The 22,220-nt window shown below is 49.2% G+C and overlaps 1 protein-coding gene across 1 annotated transcript in view; it reads left to right on the plus strand.

Moving 5' to 3' along the window:
- The first annotated feature begins 1,537 nt into the window (after window positions 1-1,537).
- MTMR9 (myotubularin related protein 9) overlaps window positions 1,538-22,220 on the plus strand; it is a 48,151-nt gene continuing 27,468 nt past the window's right edge. The window contains exons 1-4 of the mRNA XM_040347617.1: window positions 1,538-1,848; window positions 3,908-4,016; window positions 4,141-4,307; window positions 8,096-8,171. Of these exons, the coding sequence (XP_040203551.1) occupies window positions 1,667-1,848; window positions 3,908-4,016; window positions 4,141-4,307; window positions 8,096-8,171 (534 nt within the window). The 5' untranslated portion in view covers window positions 1,538-1,666. The remainder of the gene's footprint in view (window positions 1,849-3,907; window positions 4,017-4,140; window positions 4,308-8,095; window positions 8,172-22,220) is intronic.

Raw genomic sequence — 22,220 nt, forward strand, 5'->3', positions numbered from 1 at the left:
AAGTTTTTTTTTCCTCAGTTTAGGCCGATATGTATTCTTCTACATATTTTTGGTAAAAAAAATCGCAATGATCATATATTGATTGGTTTGCGCAAAAGTTATAGCGTTTACAAAATAGCTGATAGATTTATGGCATTTTTATTTTATTAATTTTTTTACTAGTATTGGCGGCGATTTGCGATTTTTTTACTGTCACCGTGACATTGCGGCGAACACATCGGACACTTTTGACACGTTTTTGGCGCCATTCACATTTATACAGCGATTAATGGGATAAATATGCACTAATTACTGTATAAATGTGACTGGCATTCAAGGGGTTAACACTAGGGGGTGAGGGAGGGGTTAATATGTATACCTAAATTGTGTTCTAACTGTGGGGAAAGGGGGGTGACTGGGGAAGGTGACCGATCTGTGTCCCTATGTACAAGAGACACAGATCGGTCTCCTCTCTCCCCTGACAGGACGTGGAGCTCTGTGTTTACACACAGAGCTCCACGTCTTGTCCCTGTAGCCGCCGATTCCGAGTGCCTGGCGGACATCGCGACTGCCAGGCACGCGCATCGGCATCTCGGGGACGCGCCGGGCGCGTGCGCGCCCCCCAGTGGCCGCAAGAATACAGGACGTCAATTGACGTCCTGTTGAATTTTCAGAGTCACCGTGGAGCCGTCATTTGACGATGGCCCGGTGCTCTAGTGGTTAAGTATGGCCGTCGTTCCCGCGTCGAATTTAAAAAAAATGACGTTGTTTGCGTAAGACGTCCGTGAATGGCGCTGGACACCGTTTACTTAAACGTCTAAGCAAATGACATCGGGGCGACGTCATTTAGCGCAATGCACGTCCGGTAAATTGGGCGGGCTTGCGCCGAGCGATTTAACGATACACCGCCGCAAGTTTACAGGTAAGTGTTCTGAGAATCAGGCTGTAAACCTGTAAACCTGGGGCGGTGTAACGTAAATCACATACGTTACGCTGCCCAGGAGCAACGTAATTGTATGAGAATCTGGGCCATAGTTTGTTTTTGTCCAGCGCTGCACTGTTTTTTTCCTACACGATGACATCTGATTGGCTGCTATTGGTCATTGCAATTAAACATAACCAAATAATGTGATATCTATATTCTGCCCCCACCCAGCCTGCCATGACTGTCCCCCCAGTATCACATACAGCCTGTTCTCCCCTGCAGCCCTCCATTCACATTCTGCCTGCCTGGGAGCTGCAGGCCATGACGTCACCAGGCAGCGCAGGATGGACAGCAGCGCCATCTGGCGGCACAGTCTGTGAATAACGCGCTCCATCTACCGCTTATAGAAAGTGAGATCATTATAAAAACAGATCAATAACCCGATCGGCGGCCCAATAATCATAAAAAGGTCTCAGCTGACGCCAAACAGAAAATATTTGAAAAGAAATTAAGCTCGGGAATTTGGAAAAATATAGCATTTTACGCATGCGCATCGTAGAGCTCGAGTGCGCATGCGCTGCATTTTCCAACCGTCAGACACGGGAGCGGGCACGTTCCAGTGACGCTGATCAGCTGTCACGGAGTGTCGGGAGCGCGCCTTGGTGGGAGAGGCGACGCATGCGCAGTGCGGGTTCCTGGGTTCGGGCTGTTCTCCGGTCCCGGTGATGAGAGGACGGTGACGGGGCTCCTCCGGTGTCCGCTATGGAGTTCGCAGAGCTGATCAAGACCCCCCGGGTGGACAAGGTGGTCCTGCACCGACCCTTCCACCCGCCAGTGGGCGGGACCCTGTGCCTGACGGGTCACCATCTGATCCTGAGCTCCAGACAGGATAATAGTGAGGAGCTGTGGCTGCTCCACTCCAATATAGACTCCATAGAGAAGAGGTGAGGGGGCAACGGCTCTGTATATAGGGGGAGGGGTAAACACCTGGGTCTATGGGGGGAGGAGTCATCATTTCTGTCTATGGGGGAGGGGTAAACACCTGGGTCTATGGGGGGAGGAGTCATCATTTCTGTCTATGGGGGAGGGGTCAACATCTGGGTCTATGGGGGGAGGAGTCATCATTTCTGTCTATGGGGGGGAGGGGTAAACACCTGGGTCTAAGGGGGTGGGGAGGTCTATTGGGGGAGGAGTCGTCATTTCTGTCTATGGGGGAGGAGTCGTCATTTCTGTCTATGGGGGAGGGGTAAACACCTGGATCTAAGGGGGTGGGGGCCAACATCTGGGTCTATGGGGGGAGGGGGGTCAACATCTGGATCTATTGGGGGGAGGGGTCAACATCTGGGTCTATGAGGGGGAGGGGAGGGCTATTGGGGGAGGAGTCATCATTTCTGTCTATGGGGGGAGTGGTAAACACCTGGGTCTATTGGGGGGAGGGGGTCAACATCTGGGTCTATTGGGGGGAGGGGGTCAACATCAGGGTCTATGGGGGGGGAGGGGTAAACACCTGGATCTGTTGGGGGAGGGGTCATCATCTGGAGGGAGGGGTCAACGTCTGGGTCTATTGGGGGGAGGGGTCATCATCTGGAGGGAGGGGTCAACATCTGGGTCTATTGGGGGGAGGGGTCAACATCTGGGTCTATTGGGGGAGGGGTAAACACCTGGATCTGTTGGGGGGAGGGGTCATCATCTGGAGGGAGGGGTCAACGTCTGGGCCTATTGGGGGGAGGGGTCCAACGTCTGGGTCTATTGGGGGAGGGGGTCAACATCTGGGTCTATTGGGGGAAGAGTCATCGTCTCTGGGGGTAGGGGGCATCATCTGGGTCTATGGGGGGAGGGGTCAAACATCTGGGTCTATGGGGGGAGGGGGCATCATCTGAGTCTATTAGGGGGAGGGGTTAACATATGGGTCTATGGGGGGAGGGGCATCATCTGGGTCTATTGGGAGAGGAGTCATCATCTTTCTCTGGGAGGAGGGTTCAACATCTGTGTCTATTGGGGGAGGAGGAGGAGGTGGTCACCATACGAGTCTATGGGGGCGGGGAGGTCATCATACGAGTCTATGGGGGGGGAGGTCATTATACAAGTCTATTGGGGGGAGGGGAGGAGGTCATCATATGGGTCTATGGGGGGGGGGGGAGGTCATCATATGGGTCTATATGGGGGGGTCATTATACAAGTCTGGGGGGGGGGGGGGGGGGAGGTCATCATGCGAGTCTATGGGGGGGAGGAGGTCATTATACAAGTCTATGGGGGGGAGGAGGTCATCATACGGGACTATGGGGGGGAGGAGGTCATCATACGAGTATATGGGGGGGAGGAGGTCATCATACGAGTCTATGGGGAAGGAGGAGGTCATCATACAAGTCTATGGGGGGGAGGAGGTCACCATACGAGTCTATGGGGGGAGGAGGTCATCATACGAGTCTATGGGGGGGAGGAGGTCATCATACGGGACTATGGGGGGGAGGAGGTCACCATACGAGTCTATGGGGGGGAGGAGGTCATCATACAAGTCTATGGGGGGGAGGAGGTCATCATACGAGTCTATGGGGGGGAGGAGGTCACCATACGGGTCTATGGGGGGGAGTAGGTCATCATATGAGTCTATGGGGGGGAGGAGGTCATCATATGAGTCTATGGGGGGGAGGAGGTCATCATACGAGTCTATGGGGAGGAGGAAGTCATCATATGAGTCTATGGGGGGGGGGGGGGGAGGTCATCATACAAGTCTATGGGGTAGGAGGAGGTCATCATACGTGTCTATGGGGGGGGAGGAGGTCATCATACGAATCTATGGGGGGGGGGGTCATCATACGAGTCTATGGGGGAGGAGGAGGTCATCAAATGAGTCTATTGGACCCACCGTAGGACCTCCTTGGGTTATTGGCATGATCATCCTCTTATTTGAAGGGATTACAAGCTCCGGGGGACGGGGCTGATGGCGTCTAATAAACGTGACTCTGTTGTTGAGGTCAAAGTTGAATATTTGTTATTTTCCAGGTTTGTCGGCTCCTCTGGGACCATCACCGTAAAATGTAAGGACTTGCGTATAATCCAGCTGGAGATCACAGGGATGGACGAAAGTATCAACATTGCTAGTTCCATAGAGGTGAAGACCTGTTATTGACCCCCCCCCCCCCCCCCCCCCAATAATCTTGTATGGGGCCTATATACAAAGTGGTGGGAGGTTGTTTCCGATTGAGACCGTCATATGTGCTTTGTGCTCTCTCTAGGCCTTATCCACTCTGGACACCATCTCCCTGATGTACCCCTTCTTCTACCGGCCCATGTTCGAGGTCACTGAAGACGGCTGGCACGCCTTCCTGCCTGAACAAGAGTTTGAACTCCTCAGCTCAGAGGTATTTCTCTTCTGTGAAGGTTCTCGTTTATCCAGGTCATGGTGAATCTAGTAGTAGTTGGTCACATTCAACTGGACTTGTTCTGTAATGACGACATTTTGTTGCTTCTACAAACCCCCTCCTCCATCACTTCTATCCACACGGGTAGCCCAGCCACCAATCCACATGGAAAGGCAGATGTTATGGTCCAGGAACAGGATGGGAGGTGTGAAAGTTGTTGGACCACCATGTTCTAGTTCCATAATCTCCTCCTTGGGGTTTAGGAAGTCTGGCCAGGTTCTAATTTTACGTGGCTAAAGTTGTGAATTGAGGTTAAACTGGCGTAATATGATATGTAAAAAAAAACGGATGGCGTTGAAACCCCCCACCCTTGTTTAGCGATGGTTGTTCCACTTTGACATAGATGACCTCCTCTTAACTAGTTGTCCTCAAAAGAATGTTCATCATTCTCAAGCTGTAGGACATAGGTCTCCAAACTGTGGCCCAGGGGTCATATTCCATCCACTGACACCAACAATGGGGCACAATTGCTTCCCACTGGCGCCAACGACGGGGGGAGCAATTGCTTCCCACTGGCGCCGACGACGGGGGAGCAATTGCTTCCCACTGGCGCCGACGACGGGGGAGCAATTGCTTCCCACTGGCGCCGACGACGGGGGAGCAATTGCTTCCCACTGGCGCCGACGACAGGGGAGCAATTGCTTCCCACTGGCGCCGACGACGGGGGAGCAATTGCTTCCCACTGGCGCCGACGACGGGGGAGCAATTGCTTCCCACTGGCACCAAAGATAGGGCGTTATTTATTCCCACTGAACACCAGGACATTTTCTGCTGCCTCTGGCCATAGTCCAGCCCCTCCAAAAGTCTGAAGGACAGTAACGATTGGAAAGTTTAAAGACTGCTGAGGTTTGTAGAATTTGTCCCCCTTTGTTGGGCAGTTGGTATACTGAGTTTTTTTTTTTGCCGCCTCAATGTATTGTCTACCTTGCTACACTGCACTGTGTATACCAAGTTTATTAATTTTCGTGTTGAGACTTTTGAAACCATGGTGTTTTAAACGTGGTTCACACCTTCAGCAATGCAAATCAAATTATTAACTCCAACATAGAATTCCTGACACCAAGGATGAGACGATGGAACTAAAACAGGGGAGTTCCACAACCTCCATATCCCCCTTCCTGTTCTTGGACAATAATATCAGCCTTCCCACGGTGGTTGGATGAAGGTGTCTGTGCTCCCTGTGGGCTATAAATGCCGGAATATCCTCCTGAAGATCATCAGAACTGACAAAGTGGCTTGGAGAAGCTACAAAATGTTGTCAGTGGATATAATTGTCAGGATATCTTCCTGAAGAAGTGGTTTGGAGAAGGTATGAAACGTCTTCAGTGGATATAAATGGCGGGATAGCCACCTGAAGCTCATCAGAGCTGAAGAAGTGGTTTGGAGAAGTTACAAAACGTCAGTGGATATAAATGTCAGGATATCCTGAAGAAGTGGGTTTGGAGAAGGTATGAAACATGTTCAGTGGATATAAATGGCGGGATCTCCTCTTGAAGCTCCGACAGAACTATGGAAGTGGCTTGGAGAACCTAAGAAACATCTTCAGTGGATATAAAAGGCATGATATCCTCCTGAAGCTCATAAAACCTGAAGAAGATGTTTGGAGAAGGTATGAAACATGTTCAGTAGATATAAATGTCAGGATATCCTTCTGAAGCTCATTAGACCTGAATAAGAGGTTAGGGGAAGGTGTGAAATGTGTTCAGTGGATATAAATGTCAGGATACCCTCCTGAAGCTTATCAGACCTGAAGAAGTGGTTTGGAGAAGCTACAAAATATTTGTCTTTAGTGGAAATAAATGGTGGGATATCTTCCTGATACTCTCCAGAACTGAAGAAGCTGCTTGGAGAATCTATGCAATGTCTTCAGTGGATGCAAATAGCGGGATATCCTCCTGAAGTTCTTTAGAACCATGGAAGTGGTTTGAAGAAGGTATGAAACGTCTTCAGTGGATATAAATGTCAGGATAGCCACCTGAAGCTCCTCAGAACTATGGAAGTGGCTTGGAGAAGCTAAGAAACTTCTTCAGTGCAAATAAATGGCGGGATATTCTCCTGAAGAAGCGGTTTGGAGAAGGTATGAAACGTGTTCAGTGGAAATAAATGGTAGGATATCCTCCTGAAGTTCATCGGAACTATGGAAGTGGTTTGGAGAAGGTACGAAACGTCTTCAGTGGATATAAATGTTAGGATATCCTCCTGAAGCTCATCAGACCTGAAGAAGTGGTTTGGAGAAGGTATGAAACGTCTTCAGTGGATATAAATGTCAGGATATCCTCCTGAAGAAGTGGTTTGAAGAAGGTATGAAACGTCTTCAGTAGATATAAATGTCCGGATATCATCCTGAAGCTCATCAGACCTGAAGAAGCGGTTTGGCGAAGGTATGAAAGGTCTTTAGTGGAAATAAATGGTGGGATATCCACCTGAAGTTCATCCGAACTGAAGAAGTTTCTTGGAGAAGCTATGCAACATCTTCAGTGGATATAAATGGCGGGATATCCTCCTGAAGCTCATCAGAACTATGGAAGGGGTTTGGAGACGCTACGAAACGTCTTCAGTGGATATAAATGTCAGGATATCTTCCTGAAGAAGTGGTTTGGAGAAGGTATGAAACGTGTTCAGTGGATATAAATGTCAGGATATTTTCCTGAAGCTCATCAGACCTGAAGAAGTGGTTTGGAGAAGCTACAAAATGTCTTTAGTGGAAATAAATGGTGGGATATCCTCCTGATACTCACCAGAACTGAAGCTGCTTGGAGAAGCTATGCAATGTCTTCAGTGGATGTAAATAGCAGGATATCCGCCTGAAGTTCTTCGGAACCATGGAAGTGATTTGAAGAAGCTATGAAACGTCTTCAGTAGATATAAATGTCAGGAAATGCTTCTGAAGCTCATCAGACCTGGAGAAGGTATGAAACGTCTTTAATGGAAATAAATGGTGGGATATCCTCCTGAAGTTCATCCGAACTGAAGAAGTTTCTTGGAGAAGCTATGCAACGTCTTCAGTGGATGTAAATAGCGGGATATCCGCCTGAAGTTCTTCGGAACCATGGAAGTGATTTGGAAAGCTACGAAACGTCTTCTGTGGATATAAATGTCAGGATATCCTCCTGAAGCTCCTCAGACCTGAAGAAGCGGTTTGGAGAAGGTATGAAACGTCTTTAGTGGAAATAAATGGTGGGATATCCTCCTGAAGTTCTTCCGAACTGAAGAAGTTTCTTGGAGAAGCTATGCAACGTCTTCAGTGGATATAAATGTCAGGATATCCTCCTGGAGCTCCTCAGAACTGAATTAGTGGCTTGGAAAAGCTACAAAATGTCTTCAGCATGCCAGCACAAATCCAGTTGAATGTGAACAACCACAACCTCTTAGTGAGTTGCAGGTTCGCCTTTCCAGTGTAAAAGTTGTTCTGTAATCTAATTTAGGAGAAGTTGAAGGATATAATTATCTTCCTAAGTACCTTACATTATACTGTATCAGTGTACTAAAGATGATTGTCCATGGCTTGTCCACAGCCACACATGGGTAAAATGGGTGTCTACCTGGCAAGGGATACCTGGGGTTTTGATTGACCCAGTACAGGTGATAGGTATCTGGTGAACAAGCTTATGTTGGTTCAGACTAGGATCCAAATAGTGTAGCCACTGACATTTAAAAAGTACTTACCAGTGTCTGGAATCCAGCGCTGTGTTCCCCAATTGTCACCATGTTGGATATGGGACTCGGCTCTGGCTTTCTTGGGAACTACAGCTGGCTCCCCACTGCTTAGGCGTGAGCTTGCTCAAGGAATGGTCCTGCAGCCTCCTGGGACATGTGACATGACCCTACGGGGGCGAGGGGGCGAGGTAAGTGACGCCATCCTCACCTAGGCCTGTTCCCCCACTGTCATTTTGGCTTAGGCCATTTACGATGTATCGCCAGTCCCACAGCCTCCTGGGACTGCAGGATCAGCACACAGAGCGCCCAGAGGATGGGCCAGTAGCTGGCTGCCTGTGTTTCGTCAGAAATGCAGACCCGTCAGAATTGGTAACGTAAGTGACGTTCCGGCGCAGCCATCTTGCTACACCCCCCCCCTGCACTCATCCATAGTAAGGATACTCTGAGAAGGGGAAAGCGGATATCTTGTTACACCCACCAGAGTTTTGCATTTTACACTTTAATTAACAGTAAAGTGAGTTTATATACTGAAATCGAGTGCTCAGAACTCCGTGTGACTGTTTATGACTGTTTTTTTAGCTATGACTAAGCACTAGTTTCAGTGCGAAATGCGTCAGCCGTCAGTATTTTTTTTTTTTTACTTTGTTGTGACTTGTAGTGCTGTCCTTCTTTTAATTAAGGCTACAATTTGTTCAGTGTGCGGCTGTCCAGAGACAATTTTTGTTCCTGCTTTGCGAAGTGCATTGCCTGCCCCTGAGTTGTCTGCAACGGTGGATGTTCGTCTGGGTTCCCACCTGGAGCAGCTACTCCCTTTCCCCTGCTCATCCCACAGGTTTTCTAATCTGACAGAAGTTCACTGCTTTTAAAATTCAACATCTAACCAGTCAGACGGACTTCTAAGTACTGTATATCACTTTATAAACTCACTTTCCTGTTAAAACTAAGTGTAAAATGCAAAACCCAGGCGGGTGTAACAAGATGTCCGCTTTCCCCCTTCTCAGAGTATCCTTACTATGGAGGAGTGTGGGGTGTAGAAACATGGCGGCGACGGAACGTCTCTTCCGTTACCAATCCTGACGGGTCGCCGAATCTGATGAAACACCTGCACCCGGAGGAGGCAGCCAGCTAAAGAGGACCAAGATGGTGGCATTAACCACTTCCCGACCGCCGCATGTAGATATACGTCGGCAGAATGGCACGGACAGGCACATCAACGTACCTGTACGTGCCTGCCTAGACGTGGGTCGGGGGTCTGATCGGGACCCCCCCCCCGCTACACGCGGTGGTCGTGTTCCCTCGGGGAGCGATCCGGGACGACGGCGCGGCTATTTGTTTTTAGCCGCTCCGTCGCGATCGCTCCCCGGAGCTAAAGAACGGGGAGAACCATATGTAAACACGGCTTCCCCATGCTTCACTATGGCGCTGCATCGATCGAGTGATCCCCTTTATAGGGAAGACACGATCGATGACGTCATTCCTACAGCCACACCCCCCCTACAGTTGTAAACACACAAGTGTACACTAAATCCTACAGCGCCACCTGTGGTTAACTCCCAAACTGCAACTGTCATTTTCACAATAAACAATGCAATTTAAATGCATTTTTTGCTGTGAAAATGACAATGGTCCCAAAAATGTGTCAAAATTGTCCGAAGTGTCCGCCATAATGTCGCAGTCACGAAAAAAATCGCTGATCGCCGCCATTACTAGTAAAAAAAATAAAAATGCAAAAAAACTATCCCCTTTTTTGTAAACGCTATAAATTTTGCGCAAACCAACCGATAAACGATTATTGCGATTTTTTTTTTTTACCAAAAATAGGTAGAAGAATACGTATCGGCCTAAACTGAGGAAAAAAAAAATTATGTATGTTTTTGGGGGATATTTATTATCGTAAAAAATATTGCATTTTTTTCAAAATTGTCGCTCTATTTTTGTTTATAGCGCAAAAAATAAAAACCGCAGAGGTCATCAAATACCACCAAAAGAAAGCTCTATTTGTGGGGAAAAAAGGACGCCAATTTTGTTTGGGAGCCACGTCGCACGACCGCGCAATTGTCTGTTAAAGCGAAGCAGTCCCGAACTGTAAAAACACCTTGGGTCTTTAGGCAGCATATTGGTCCGGGGCTTAAGTGGTTAAGACCCAATGTATGTCACCCGAACAGCAGATCACATCGGCTCAACAATGGATTTGCTGTGTGGGTGAATGTGTGATTGAAGAGAACCTAGGAATACAGGCAAGAGGAAAAGTTTTAAAAATGCATGGGGGGGGTTAATATTTATGGTTGGCATCTATATTTTGGTACGGCATGCAATGTATCCTCTTCCTGAGTGTATAAGCGGAGTAGCGATAAGGAAGTGATGGGAGGAAGTGGCTGTGCAGGAGAAGATAGGGGTCTGATCTGCTGACAGTTATGTCACATGACACCATAACAAAATATCTTGTACCCGTGTCATTAGCTGTACACTACTTTTATGAACTTGTTGTAGTAGCGCCTGTGAATACTCCGCAGAATGGGTTCCTTCCTACGTGGTGACTGCTATATCGTTGCGTTATACCTCTTTGCAAGGTTCAAGTTTCACTTCTTCATTCAAAACATAGAAATGAGGCCCTTTAAAGAAGTTAGGGATTTTAGGTAATAGTAATGCAATCAGCGTAACCTTGTCTGCCTACCATAGCATGGAGTCCAGGGTTGTGCTAGCTCCAGGTCACATGGCCATGACCAAAGTCGTCATTATTAATAAAAGCTATGCTGACATGGACCATGGCCAGAGTCTTCATCGTGAATAAGTGCTCTGCTGGCATGGACCATGGCAAGGGTCTTCATGGACCACGGCCAGAGTCTTCATCGTGAAAAAAAAGCCTCTGCTGACATGGGCCATGGCCAGAGTCTTCATAGACCGTGGCCAGAGTCTTCATAGACCGTGGCCAGAGTCTTCATAGACCGTGGCCAGAGTCTTCATAGACCGTGGCCAGAGTCTTCATAGACCGTGGCCAGAGTCTTCATAGACCGTGGCCAGAGTCTTCATAGACCGTGGCCAGAGTCTTCATAGACCGTGGCCAGAGTCTTCATCGTGAAGACAGGCTCTGCTAACATGGACCATGGCAAGGGTCTTCATAGACCATGGACAGAGTCTTCATTGTGAATAAAGGCTCTGCTGACATGGACCATGGCAAGGGTCTTCATAGTCCGTGGCCAGAGTCTTCATCGTTAATAAAGGCTCTGCTGACATGGACCATGGCAAGGGTCTTCATGGACCATAGCTAGAGTTTTTATCGTGAATAAAGGCTCTGCTGACATTGACCATGGCCAGAGTCTTCATCGTTAATAAAGGCTCTGCTGACATGGACCGTGGCCAGAGTCTTCATCGTGAAGAAAGGTTCTGCTGACATGGACCATGGCAAGGGTCTTCATAAAGCGTGGCCAGAGTATTCATCGTGAAGGAAGGCTCTGCTGACATGGCCCATGGCCAGGGTCTTCATAGACCATGGCCAGAGTCTTCATCGTGAATAAATGTTAAAAGTGGGGATAGAGGGCGCTCAATACTAGACACAAAACTTAATTAGTGCTAAAGTGTCAAAATCCAAAATCAGCAACCTGACCCGTGATTGGATAATAATTAAATCAGCGTATGTGAACAATATAAAAAAATATATAATTGTCTACAAAATAATTAATAAATAAAGTCCCAAGATATTGCAGACAGCGCTGCGCATTAATAAAAATGTGATTCAATGTGATCAAATATAAAGAGTCTTTAAAAGTTCCAAACGTAAAAAGAAGAAAGTTGTCCAGAACTCTTCAATTAAAGTGATCTTCTTAAAAGGGAAAAAAAGCCACCACCACATTTAAATCTTCAATTCCACCCAAGGTGTAAGTATATAGATTGCTCTTACCAGAGCGCCCCCCTGAAGACGTTCTCACAACGAAACGTACGTCGGAGGCGGTCCTGGTCACGTGACGTCCCCCCGCTCTGGAGTGCTGACAGCGAGGTTTCCATGGTGGTGTGGCGGCGGCAGCTTCCTCCCCTTGAGCCGGTAATTCGAACCACATATTGGCGGTAGCAAGTCTGCAGCCTCAGTGCCGGGTGGGCACCCTTTTAAGTAAGAGGCCATTTGGCTGTTTTCCATGTTTTTAATGTATTTTTAATTAAACGTTATCACGCTATTGGCATCTCATCTGGTTTTCCTTTTATACATATATCCTATTTGGAGCTCCTGGATCTACTATCGGTTTTCCCTTATCCTCATGTGCGCAGGCACAATCCTGCATAAGCTTGTGTGACCACCTTTTTCACTAAAGTGGTCAACAAGCTCTGGTAAGAGCAATCTATATACTTACACCTTGGGTGGAATTGAAGATTTAAATGTGGTGGTGGCACCCCCCCTTTTTTCCCTTTTAAGAAGATCACTTTAATTGAAGAGTTCTGGACAACTTTCTTCTTTTTACGTTTGGGACTTTTAAAGACTCTTTATATTTGATCACATTGAATCACATTTTTATTAATGCGCAGCGCTGTCTGCAATATCTTGGGACTTTATTTATTAATTATTTTGTAGACAATTATATATTTTTTTATATTGTTCACATACGCTGATTTAATTATTATCCAATCACGGGTCAGGTTGCTGATTTTGGATTTTGACACTTTAGCACTAATTAAGTTTTGTGTCTAGTATTGAGCGCCCTCTATCCCCACTTTTAACGTTCACAATCCAGCATTGTCTATGAGGAGCAGCTTTTTTATTTTTTAGGTTTATTATTTAGGTAATTAGGCGCGGAATTTTTTGCTATTTACATCGTGAATAAATGCTCTGCTGACATGGATCATGACCAGAGTCTTTATCGTGAAGAAAGGCTCTGCTGCAAGGGTCTTCATAGACTGTGGCCAGAGCCTTCATCATGAATAAATGCTCTGCTGACATTGACATGGCCAGAGTCTTTATCGTGAAGAAAGGCTCTGCTGATATGGACCATGGCAAGGGTCTTCATAGACCATGGCCAGAGTCTTTATCGTGAAGAAAGGCTCTGCTGATATGGACCATGGCAAGGGTCTTCATAGACCGTGGCCAGAGTCTTTATCATGAATTAAAGCTCTGCTTATGTGGACCATGACCAGGGTCTTAGCTAGAGTTTTCATTGTGAATAAAGGCTCTGCTGACATGAGCCATGGCCAGAGTCTTTATCGTGAATAAATGCTCTGCTGACATGGACCGTGGCAAGGGTCTTCATAGACCGTGGCCAGAGCCTTCATCCTGAATTAAAGCTCTGCTGATGTGGACCATGACCAGGATCTTCATAGACCGTGGCCAGAGTCTTCATTGTGAATAAAGGCTCTGCTGACACGGAAGTCCAGATTTCAGAGCTACTTCACACCACTTACCTAGCGCAGGGTTCAGGTCTTGGTCATTCCGATATCACTACCACTTTGTCTAATTAAGCTAGCTAGACATAGCCAACTGACACCCTGATCTGAGTTTATGGGAACTAGTGAGCATGTGACAGGTGGACGAGCACTTTTAGTGCTTTTTATTTTCAGCTCTCCTTTTTTGGAGTCATAAAATATTAGGTGGTATGTACTAATTTCATTACTCCCTTCTTAGTCTGGAATAATGAGCTACAAAAGAAAATCTCACAAGGGTACTCACGGGCAATCTTACAAACCACTAAAATCTATCCGGCCAATGACCATTTCACGGTCTGGCTCGGAGACCAATAGCCTTAGCAGTAGAGAGGCTCGCACTGACCACCAGGATAGGTATAGAAGCAGGTCACCTTGGGGAATGACATGGGCTCACTCAAGGTGCAGGGTCTAAGCACTAAACGCTATTCGCTAGAGCTCCTGATGGTGTTCAGTAGGGTTGAGGTCAATACTCTGCGCTCGTTGGACATCTCATTCCAAAATGATGGCCTTTAATATAATCCCCCCCCCCCCCCCCTGCAATCTTGAGAAGGCTTTGCACAAGATTTTGGTGCAACATTCTTACAGTTGGTAAGCAAAGCTCCCATCGGTCCTTCATTTGGAGGCGCTGACTTTGCTTTCGAACCAGTCAGCTTCCACTTTTCTGGGAAGACTTTCCACAAGATTTTGGAGCGTGTCGATGTGAATCTGTGCCTGTTTGGGGGGTCAGGTATTGATGCTGGATAAGACCAGGCTTGCATTTCAAGCCTCACTGCCCCCGGGGTTGGATGTTTCAATTCATCCGAGTAGGGTTGAGGTCAGAGCTTTGAGCTCATTAGACATGTCATCATAAAATTCTGGCCATTAATATTAGAGGTAGGCCGATATTTGGCCATTTTTGATAAATCGGCATCGGCCGATTATTATGAAAATTATTTTACACTGACCGCCGTTCCTCCCCCCTTCTCCACACTCAGTGGCTCTGGTAGAATCAATCGCCGCGCTGAGTGTGAAACTGAGAAGAGAGAGAGGAGCTGTCGGCTCCATGTCGGGGGTGGCCAGGACCCGACCTGGGTGGGCGGGACCCAGCAGCTATATTACACCAGCCAATGGGATGGTATCTGGGCGGGCCGCTACATGTATGTTGCCCGCCCCCTTTCTAAAGCAGCCCAATCATTGGCTGGTGTAATTTAGCTGCTGGGTCCTGCCCACCCCCGACATCGAGCTGACAGCTCCCCTCTCTCTCCTCTCTGTTAGTTTCACACAGTTACACTCATCTTAGTGTGAAACCTGCCAGTGCCATCTGTCAGTGCCAACCAGTGTCACCCGCCAGTGCCAACCACTGCCAGCCAGTGTCACCCACCAGTGCCACCGCCAATCAGTGCCACCTGCCAGTGCCAACCAGTTCCAATTTCCAGTGCTACTGACAATCAGTGCCATCTGTCCCAAACTAGTCAGTTCCAAACCTGTGCCATCTGTCAGTTCCAAACCAGTGCCACCTGCCAGTTCCAAAGCTGTGCCATCAACCAGTGCCATCTGTACTGAGGACATCAAGTGTGTGCTAGAGTGACAGGAGTAAGCGGAAGGAGTGGAGTGGGTGAGTAATTTTTTTCGGCAATCGGCCGCCCCAAATTCTAAATATCAGCATCGGCCAGAGAAAACCTATATCGTCTACCTCTAGTGTACTATATATGTATATATCGGGGGAGGGGTGTTTTTTTTATATATATTTGGGGGGTATGAGGGGGTTTATTATATGTATATATTGGGGGTGTATTATATGTATGTAGCACTTACCCCCGAAGGAGCTGCTGGATTGTTTTGGGTGGCACGTTACCTCATGTTTCTCTGCCGTCTAGGGTATTTGATGAAAGTTGCAGTAAATGGAATGTCCACACAACAGGTGTCTTTTCTGTGCTTTTATTAGGGTTGTCCCGATACCACTGTTTTAGGACTGAGTACAAGTACCGATACTTTTTTTCAAGTACTCGCCGATACCGAATACCGATACTTTTTTTTAAATGTGTCCCCAAATGCAGCCATGTCCCCCCACATATGCAGCCATGTCCCCCCACATATGCAGCCATGTCCCCCCACAAATGCAGCCATGTCCCCCCACAAATGCAGCCATGTCCCCCCCATATGCAGCCATGTCCCCCCCATATGCAGCCATGTCCCCCCCATATGCAGCCATGTCCCCCCATATCCAGCCATGTCTCTCCCCATGCAGCCATGTCTCCCCCCATATCCAGCCATGTCTCTCCCCATGCAGCCATGTCTCCCCCCATATCCAGCCATGTCTCTCCCCATGCAGCCATGTCTCCCCCCATATCCAGCCATGTCTCCCCCAATGCAGCCATGTCTCCCCCCATATCCAGCCATGTCTCTCCCCATGCAGCCATGTCTCCCCCCCCATGCAGCCATGTCTCCCCCCCCATGCAGCCATGTCTCCCCCCCCCCCATGCAGCCATGTCTCCCCCCCCCATGCAGCCATGTCTCCCCCCCCCCCCCCATGCAGCCATGTCTCCCCCCCCATGCAGCCATGTCTCCCCCCCCATGCAGCCATGTCTCCCCCCCCATGCAGCCATGTCTCCCCCCCCCCCCCATGCAGCCATGTCTCCCCCCCCCATGCAGCCATGTCCCCCCCCCCCCCCCCATGCAGCCATGTCTCCCCCCCCCATGCAGCCATGTCTCTCCCCCCCCATGCAGCCATGTCTCTCCCCCCCCCATGCAGCCATGTCTCCCCCCCCCCATGCAGCCATGTCTCCCCCCCCCCATGCAGCCATGTCTCCCCCCCATGTAGCCATGTCTCCCCCCCCATGTAGCCATGTCTCCCCCCCCATCCAGCCATGTCTCCCCCCCCATCCAGCCATGTCTCCCCCCCATGTAGCCATGTCTCCCCCCCCCATATCCAGCCATGTCCCGCTTACCTGCATCCCCGCTACTGCCGACTGTGTAATACGCGCCGGGAACATTACAGCTTTGAATAGCTGTAATGATTGGCGCCGCACTGCGTATAGACATTCTCCCTCGCTCGGGATTGGACAGTTCACCCGAGCAAGGGGGAGTGTCTATGCGCGGCGCGAATCATTACAGCTATTCAAAGCTGTCGGCGGTAGCGGGGATGCGGCGTGGCGGCGGGGGGAGGGGGAGTATTCTATTTTGGTATCGGGGGTATTTGCGGGAGTACAAGTACTCCCGCAAATACTCGGAATCGGTCCCGATACCGATACTAGTATCGGTATCGGGACAACCGTAGCTTTTATTACCAAGCCGGGTAAAAATAATAGAACTTAGTGAAGAGTAAAGAGATAGGAGAAATGAAGAACAGCAGATCCAGGTGCATGTAGATGGGAAACAGTTTCACCACTCTACCGGGAATGGGTATAGCGCACCCGGACAGGCCTCTCTCACAAACCTGGCAACCAGAATGTCACTCGAACTGGGGCCAAGTCTCTGCCACAGACCCTCCCAATGGTTGAACAAAATGGAGACAATAGTGGTCCCGATTCCTCCTTAACAGATTCGACACCCGGATCAACTTCAGGTAGTTTTGTTTCAGGTACCGGCTGATAGGCGACCAACGTCCAGCCTCACAGCACCCAGTTCCCCTGGTTCCAGGTGGATAGTCAGATCCCTCTTGGAACACCAGCCTCTCTTGGTGGTACTCAGGCAGACTCTCCACCGTACAGCTTCCTCACACAGGAACGGACAGCTCAGGACCTCATCAGATTGGGGACCCAGTTGATTACTGGGCCCCAGCTGCAGCTCGGTTGCTCGGTGCCAACATGGTCCCGGAACCAGGAACACTGCGTAGCACGCACATCCCGCCCCGGAAGGCCATTTTGCCAAGGTGCTGTGGTATGGCTACCCTGAAGGTGGGTGCCACATGGGAAGAAGACCCAAGCAAAATTACGTCTGCCTCGAAAATACCCTTCCCCAGCATGCACAGCGAGGAAACCCTCCTCCTGATAGGCTGCTGGGAAAAAGCATCCAAATCCCTGACTCCACTGCTGCCACCTGTTGGCTCGGGGTTGGATCAGCACCCCAGAAACGGCAGCATGAACCCACAGCACAGCCAAAGCTGACACAGAGGCTTCAAATTTGAACCAATTAACATGGCCAGAGTCGCTTAACTCTCTGACCCCCCCTAAATTCACACTAGCACCGGTTCTGAAAAGCAACCAGGCGCTACATATATTTGGGGGAAAACCTCTGGTGTGTACAGGGGGAAAGTTACTGAGCAGGTTCTTGGTTTTCCCCCCTTTTTACCGCCAGGTTTTCCGGTCGTGTGTACAGGGCTTTAGTGATCTTTTCACAAATACTGTCATTTTTTTTTTAAATAGCAGATAAAAATAAATTATATTTCTTCATTTTCTGACTGCTTGAATGAATTTTTCGATGAAAAGTTGAAAACCATGGGCACTTGGGTATTAGTCGCGATGCATCGCAAAATCGAATCGTGAACAGGAAGACCAGTGAAGATGCGCACCCCTAATGTTAATACATAAACACCTATTACACGTCCCTACACACACCAGAAGTGGAAGAAGTAGCCATAGAGCCCATTCCAGCCTTGCAAATGTGGCCTGGGCATCCAAGTGGTAATGAGTCCTGGTCATGAAAGGATTAAATAAAAGAGGAAACCATTCAAATACACCAAATTTTTATTGTGTGTTTATGAAAGTAGAATTATGGACCTAAACACAATTTTTTCCTTTTCTAACTACCGTATTTATCGCGGTATAAGGCGCTCCCGCGTATACCGCGCACCCCTAAAGTGACCCCCAATCCCGTGGGGGAAAAAAGTTATTTTTGTACTTACAGTTTTGGTGTCTTGCGCGGCGGCCTCGTCGGGTCCGGCGTCCTTCTGCGGCTTCGGGTGTCCTCTTCGGCGGGTCCGGCGTCCTTCTGCGGCTTTGGGTGTCCTTCTGCGGCTTTGGGTGTCCTTCTGCGGCTTTGGGTGTCCTTCTGCGGCGGGTCCGGTGTCCTCTTCGGCGGGTCCGGCGTCCTTCTGCGGCGTCCTCCCCGCTCGTTTCCCGCGCCGAGTTTTGAATACTGCGCCAGCATATACCGAGCGCAGTACACTCGGGCAGGCTTGGCAACTGTCGCGCTCACGTCCTGTACGTCCAGGACGTGACCGCGGAAGAAGCCGAGACTGGCCGACTATACCTGAGTGTACTGCGCTCGGTATATGTCGGCGCAGTATTCAAAACTCGGCGTGGGTATCGGCGTATATCGCGCACCCACGATTTTGCCCTGATTTTCAGGGCAAAAAAGTGCACAATATACGGCATTAATACTCTGAATAAACCAAGAGTCCTTTGGTAAAATCAATTGGTCATAAGTGAAGATCTAGTGATCCTCTCTCCCATTCGCTGACACACTTTTGACCAAGAGATTCCAAGCCTGCCCACCACGGCAAGGTAGACTCTTCTAGGGCAGGACCTACACTAAGCTACCCTACTGGATGCTAGTCATCCTTTCTCTAATGTTGGGTGTGTGTTTGTAGTACGGCCTCATCCTATAATCTGTGTGTGCGATCTACTCTCTCCTAATGTGGTTGTGTATGTGTGTGTACATCTATCTAAAGCAACCATACCAGGCCACATGTCCTCAACGTGAAGGGTGCTTTGGGGTAGAGGGGCTCCCCTCCCCGTCCCCCCAAAGCACCTTGTCCCCATGTTGATTGGGACAAGGTACTTTGGGGGAGGGGAGCACCCTACTCTAAAGCACCCCCCATGTTGAGGGCATGTGGCCTGGTATTTTTATTTTTTTTGGCCTGAGGTTCCCCTTAAAATCCATACCAGACCTGATGGGCATAGTATGGATTGGGGGGAACCCCATGCTGATTTACCTTTAAATTTTATTGCTGGCAACTCTTTGGTTTTCATTCAGATGTCAGCGGGAAACCTGCCGACAGCTGATGAGTCATTAGTTGTTAAGGACACACAGGTCCCGGAAGACAGCGGGGACCAGTGGCATTGCACAGCACGAGTGGCGCATGCGCAGTAGGGAAACAAATAATTGTGGGTTCCAAGAAAATGAATACCAGAGATTTATCAAAGCATGCAACCTGGCAGGCTAGAAAAGGGAGGGGCGATCAAGCACCCAGTCCCCCACCCCCAACCATACCAGGCCACATGTCCTCAACGTGTAGGGTGCTTTGGGGTAGAGGGGCTCCCCTCCCCGTCCCCCAAAGCACCTTGTCCCTATGTTGATTGGGACAAGGTACTTTGGGGGAGGGGAGCCCCCTACTCTAAAGCACCCCCCATGTTGAGGGCATGTGGCCTGGTATGGTTCAGGAGGTAGGGGGGAAAGGACGCTCACTCGTCCCCCTCCTCCTGGACTACCAGGCTGCATACTAGGATAAAGGTCGGATTCTGGACCCCAAACCATTTTATTTTTTTATTTTATTTTTTTATTTTATTTTTATTTTCTTTGGCGTTAGGTTCCCCTTAAAATCCATACCAGATCTTTTCAGTATAAAAAAAAAAAAATCCATACCAGACCTGATGGGCATAGTATAGATTGGGGGGAACCTCATGTTGATATACCTTTAAATTTTTTTGCTGGCAATTCTTTGGTTTTCATTCAGATGTCAGCGGGAAACCTGCCGACAGCTGATGAGTCATTAGTTAAGGACACACAGGTCCCAGAAGACAGCGGGGACCAGTGGCATTGCACAGCACCTGTGGTGCATGCGCAGTAGGGAAACACATTATTGTGGGTTCCAAGAAAATGAATACCAGAGATTTATCAAAGCATGCATCCTGGCAGGCTAGAAAAGGGAGGGGCGAGCGATCGCCGAGTCCCCCACCCCCAACCATACCAGGCCACATGTCCTCAACGTGAAGGGTGCTTTGGGGTAGAAGGGCTCCCCTCCCCGTCCCCCAAAGCATCTTGTCCCCATGTTGATTGGGACAAGGTACTTTGGGGGAGGGGAGCCCCCTACTCCAAAGCACCCCCCATGTTGAGGGCATGTGGCCTGGTATGGTTCAGGAGGTAGGGAGGAAAGGACGCTCACTCGTCCCCCCCCCCCTTCCTGGACTACCAAGCTGCATACTAGGATAAAGGTCGGATTTTGGACCCCCAAACCATTTTTTTTTATTTTTTTTTTCTTTGGCGTGAGGATCCTCTTAAAATCCACACCAGACCTGATGGGCATAGTATGGATTGGGGGGAACCCCATGTTGATTTACCTTTAAAAAAATTTGCTGGCTATTCTTTGGTTTTCATTCAGATGTCAGCGGGAAACCTGCCGACAGCTGATGAGTCATTAGTTGTTAAGGACACACAGGTCCCAGAAGACAGCGGGGAACAGGGACATTGTGCAGCACGAGTCGCGCATGCGCAGTAGGGAAACAAATTATTGTGGGTTCCAAGAAAATGAATACCAGAGATTTATCAAAGCATGCAACCTGGCAGGCTAGAAAAGGGAGGGGCGAGCGATCGCCCAGTCCCCCACCCCCAACCATACCAGGCCACATGTCCTCAACATGGAGGCTGCTTTGGGGTAGAGGGGCTCCCCTCCCCGTCCCCCAAAGCACCTTGTCCCCATGTTGATTGGCACAAGGTACTTTGGGGGAGGGGAGCCCCCTACTCCAAAGCACCCCCCATGTTGAGGGCATGTGGCCTGGTATGGTTCAGGAGGTAGGGGGGAAAGGACGCTCACTCGTCCCCCCCTTCCTGGACTACCAGGCTGCATACTAGGGTAAAGGTCGGATTTTGGACCCCAAACCATTTTTATTTATTTTTTTCTTTGGCGTGAGGTTCCCCTTAAAATCCACACCAGACCGGATTGGCATAGTATAGATTGGGGGGAACCTCATGTTGATTTATTTTCAAATTTTATTGCTGGCAATTCTTTGGTTTTCATTCAGATGTCAGCGGGAAACCTGCCGACAGCTGATGAGTCATTAGTTGTTAAGGACACACAAGTCCCAGAAGACAGCGGGGACCAGTGGCATTGCACAGCACGAGTCGCGCATGCGCAGTAGGGAAAAAAATAATTGTGGGTTCCAAGAAAATGAATACCAGAGATTTATCAAAGCATGCAACCTGGCAGGCTAGAAAAGGGAGGGGCGAGCGATCGCCCAGTCCCCCACCCCCAACCATACCAGGCCACATGTCCTCAACATGGAGGCTGCTTTGGGGTAGAGGGGCTCCCCTCCCCGTCCCCCAAAGCACCTTGTCCCTATGTTGATTGGGACAAGGTACTTTGGGGGAGGGGAGCTCCCTACTCCAAAGCACCCCCCATGTTGAGGGCATGTGGCCTGGTATGGTTCAAGAGGTAGGGGGGAAAGGACGCTCACTCGTCCCCCTCCCCCTTCCTGGACTACCAGGCTGCATACTAGGATAAAGGTCGGATTTTGAACCCCAAACCATTTTTATTTATTTTTTTCTTTGGCGTGAGGTTCCCCTTAAAATCCATACCAGACCTGATGGGCATAGTATGGATTGGGGGGAACCCCATGTTGATTTACCTTTTAAAAAATTTGCTGGCAATTCTTTGGTTTTCATTCAGATGTCAGCGGGAAACCTGCCGACAGCTGATGAGTCATTAGTTGTTAAGGACACACAGGTCCCAGAAGACAGCGGGGACCAGTGGCATTGCACAGCACCTGTGGTGCATGCGCAGTAGGGAAACAAATTATTGTGGGTTCCAAGAAAATGAATACCAGAGATTTATCAAAGCATGCAACCTGGCAGGCTAGAAAAGGGAGGGGCGAGCAAGCACCCAGTCCCCCACCCCCAACCATACCAGGCCACATGTCCTCAACGTGAAGTGTGCTTTGGGGTAGAGGGGCTCCCCTCCCCGGCCCCCAAAGCAC

Source organism: Rana temporaria, chromosome 4, assembly GCF_905171775.1.
Source record: "Rana temporaria chromosome 4, aRanTem1.1, whole genome shotgun sequence".
NCBI lineage: Eukaryota > Metazoa > Chordata > Amphibia > Anura > Ranidae > Rana > Rana temporaria.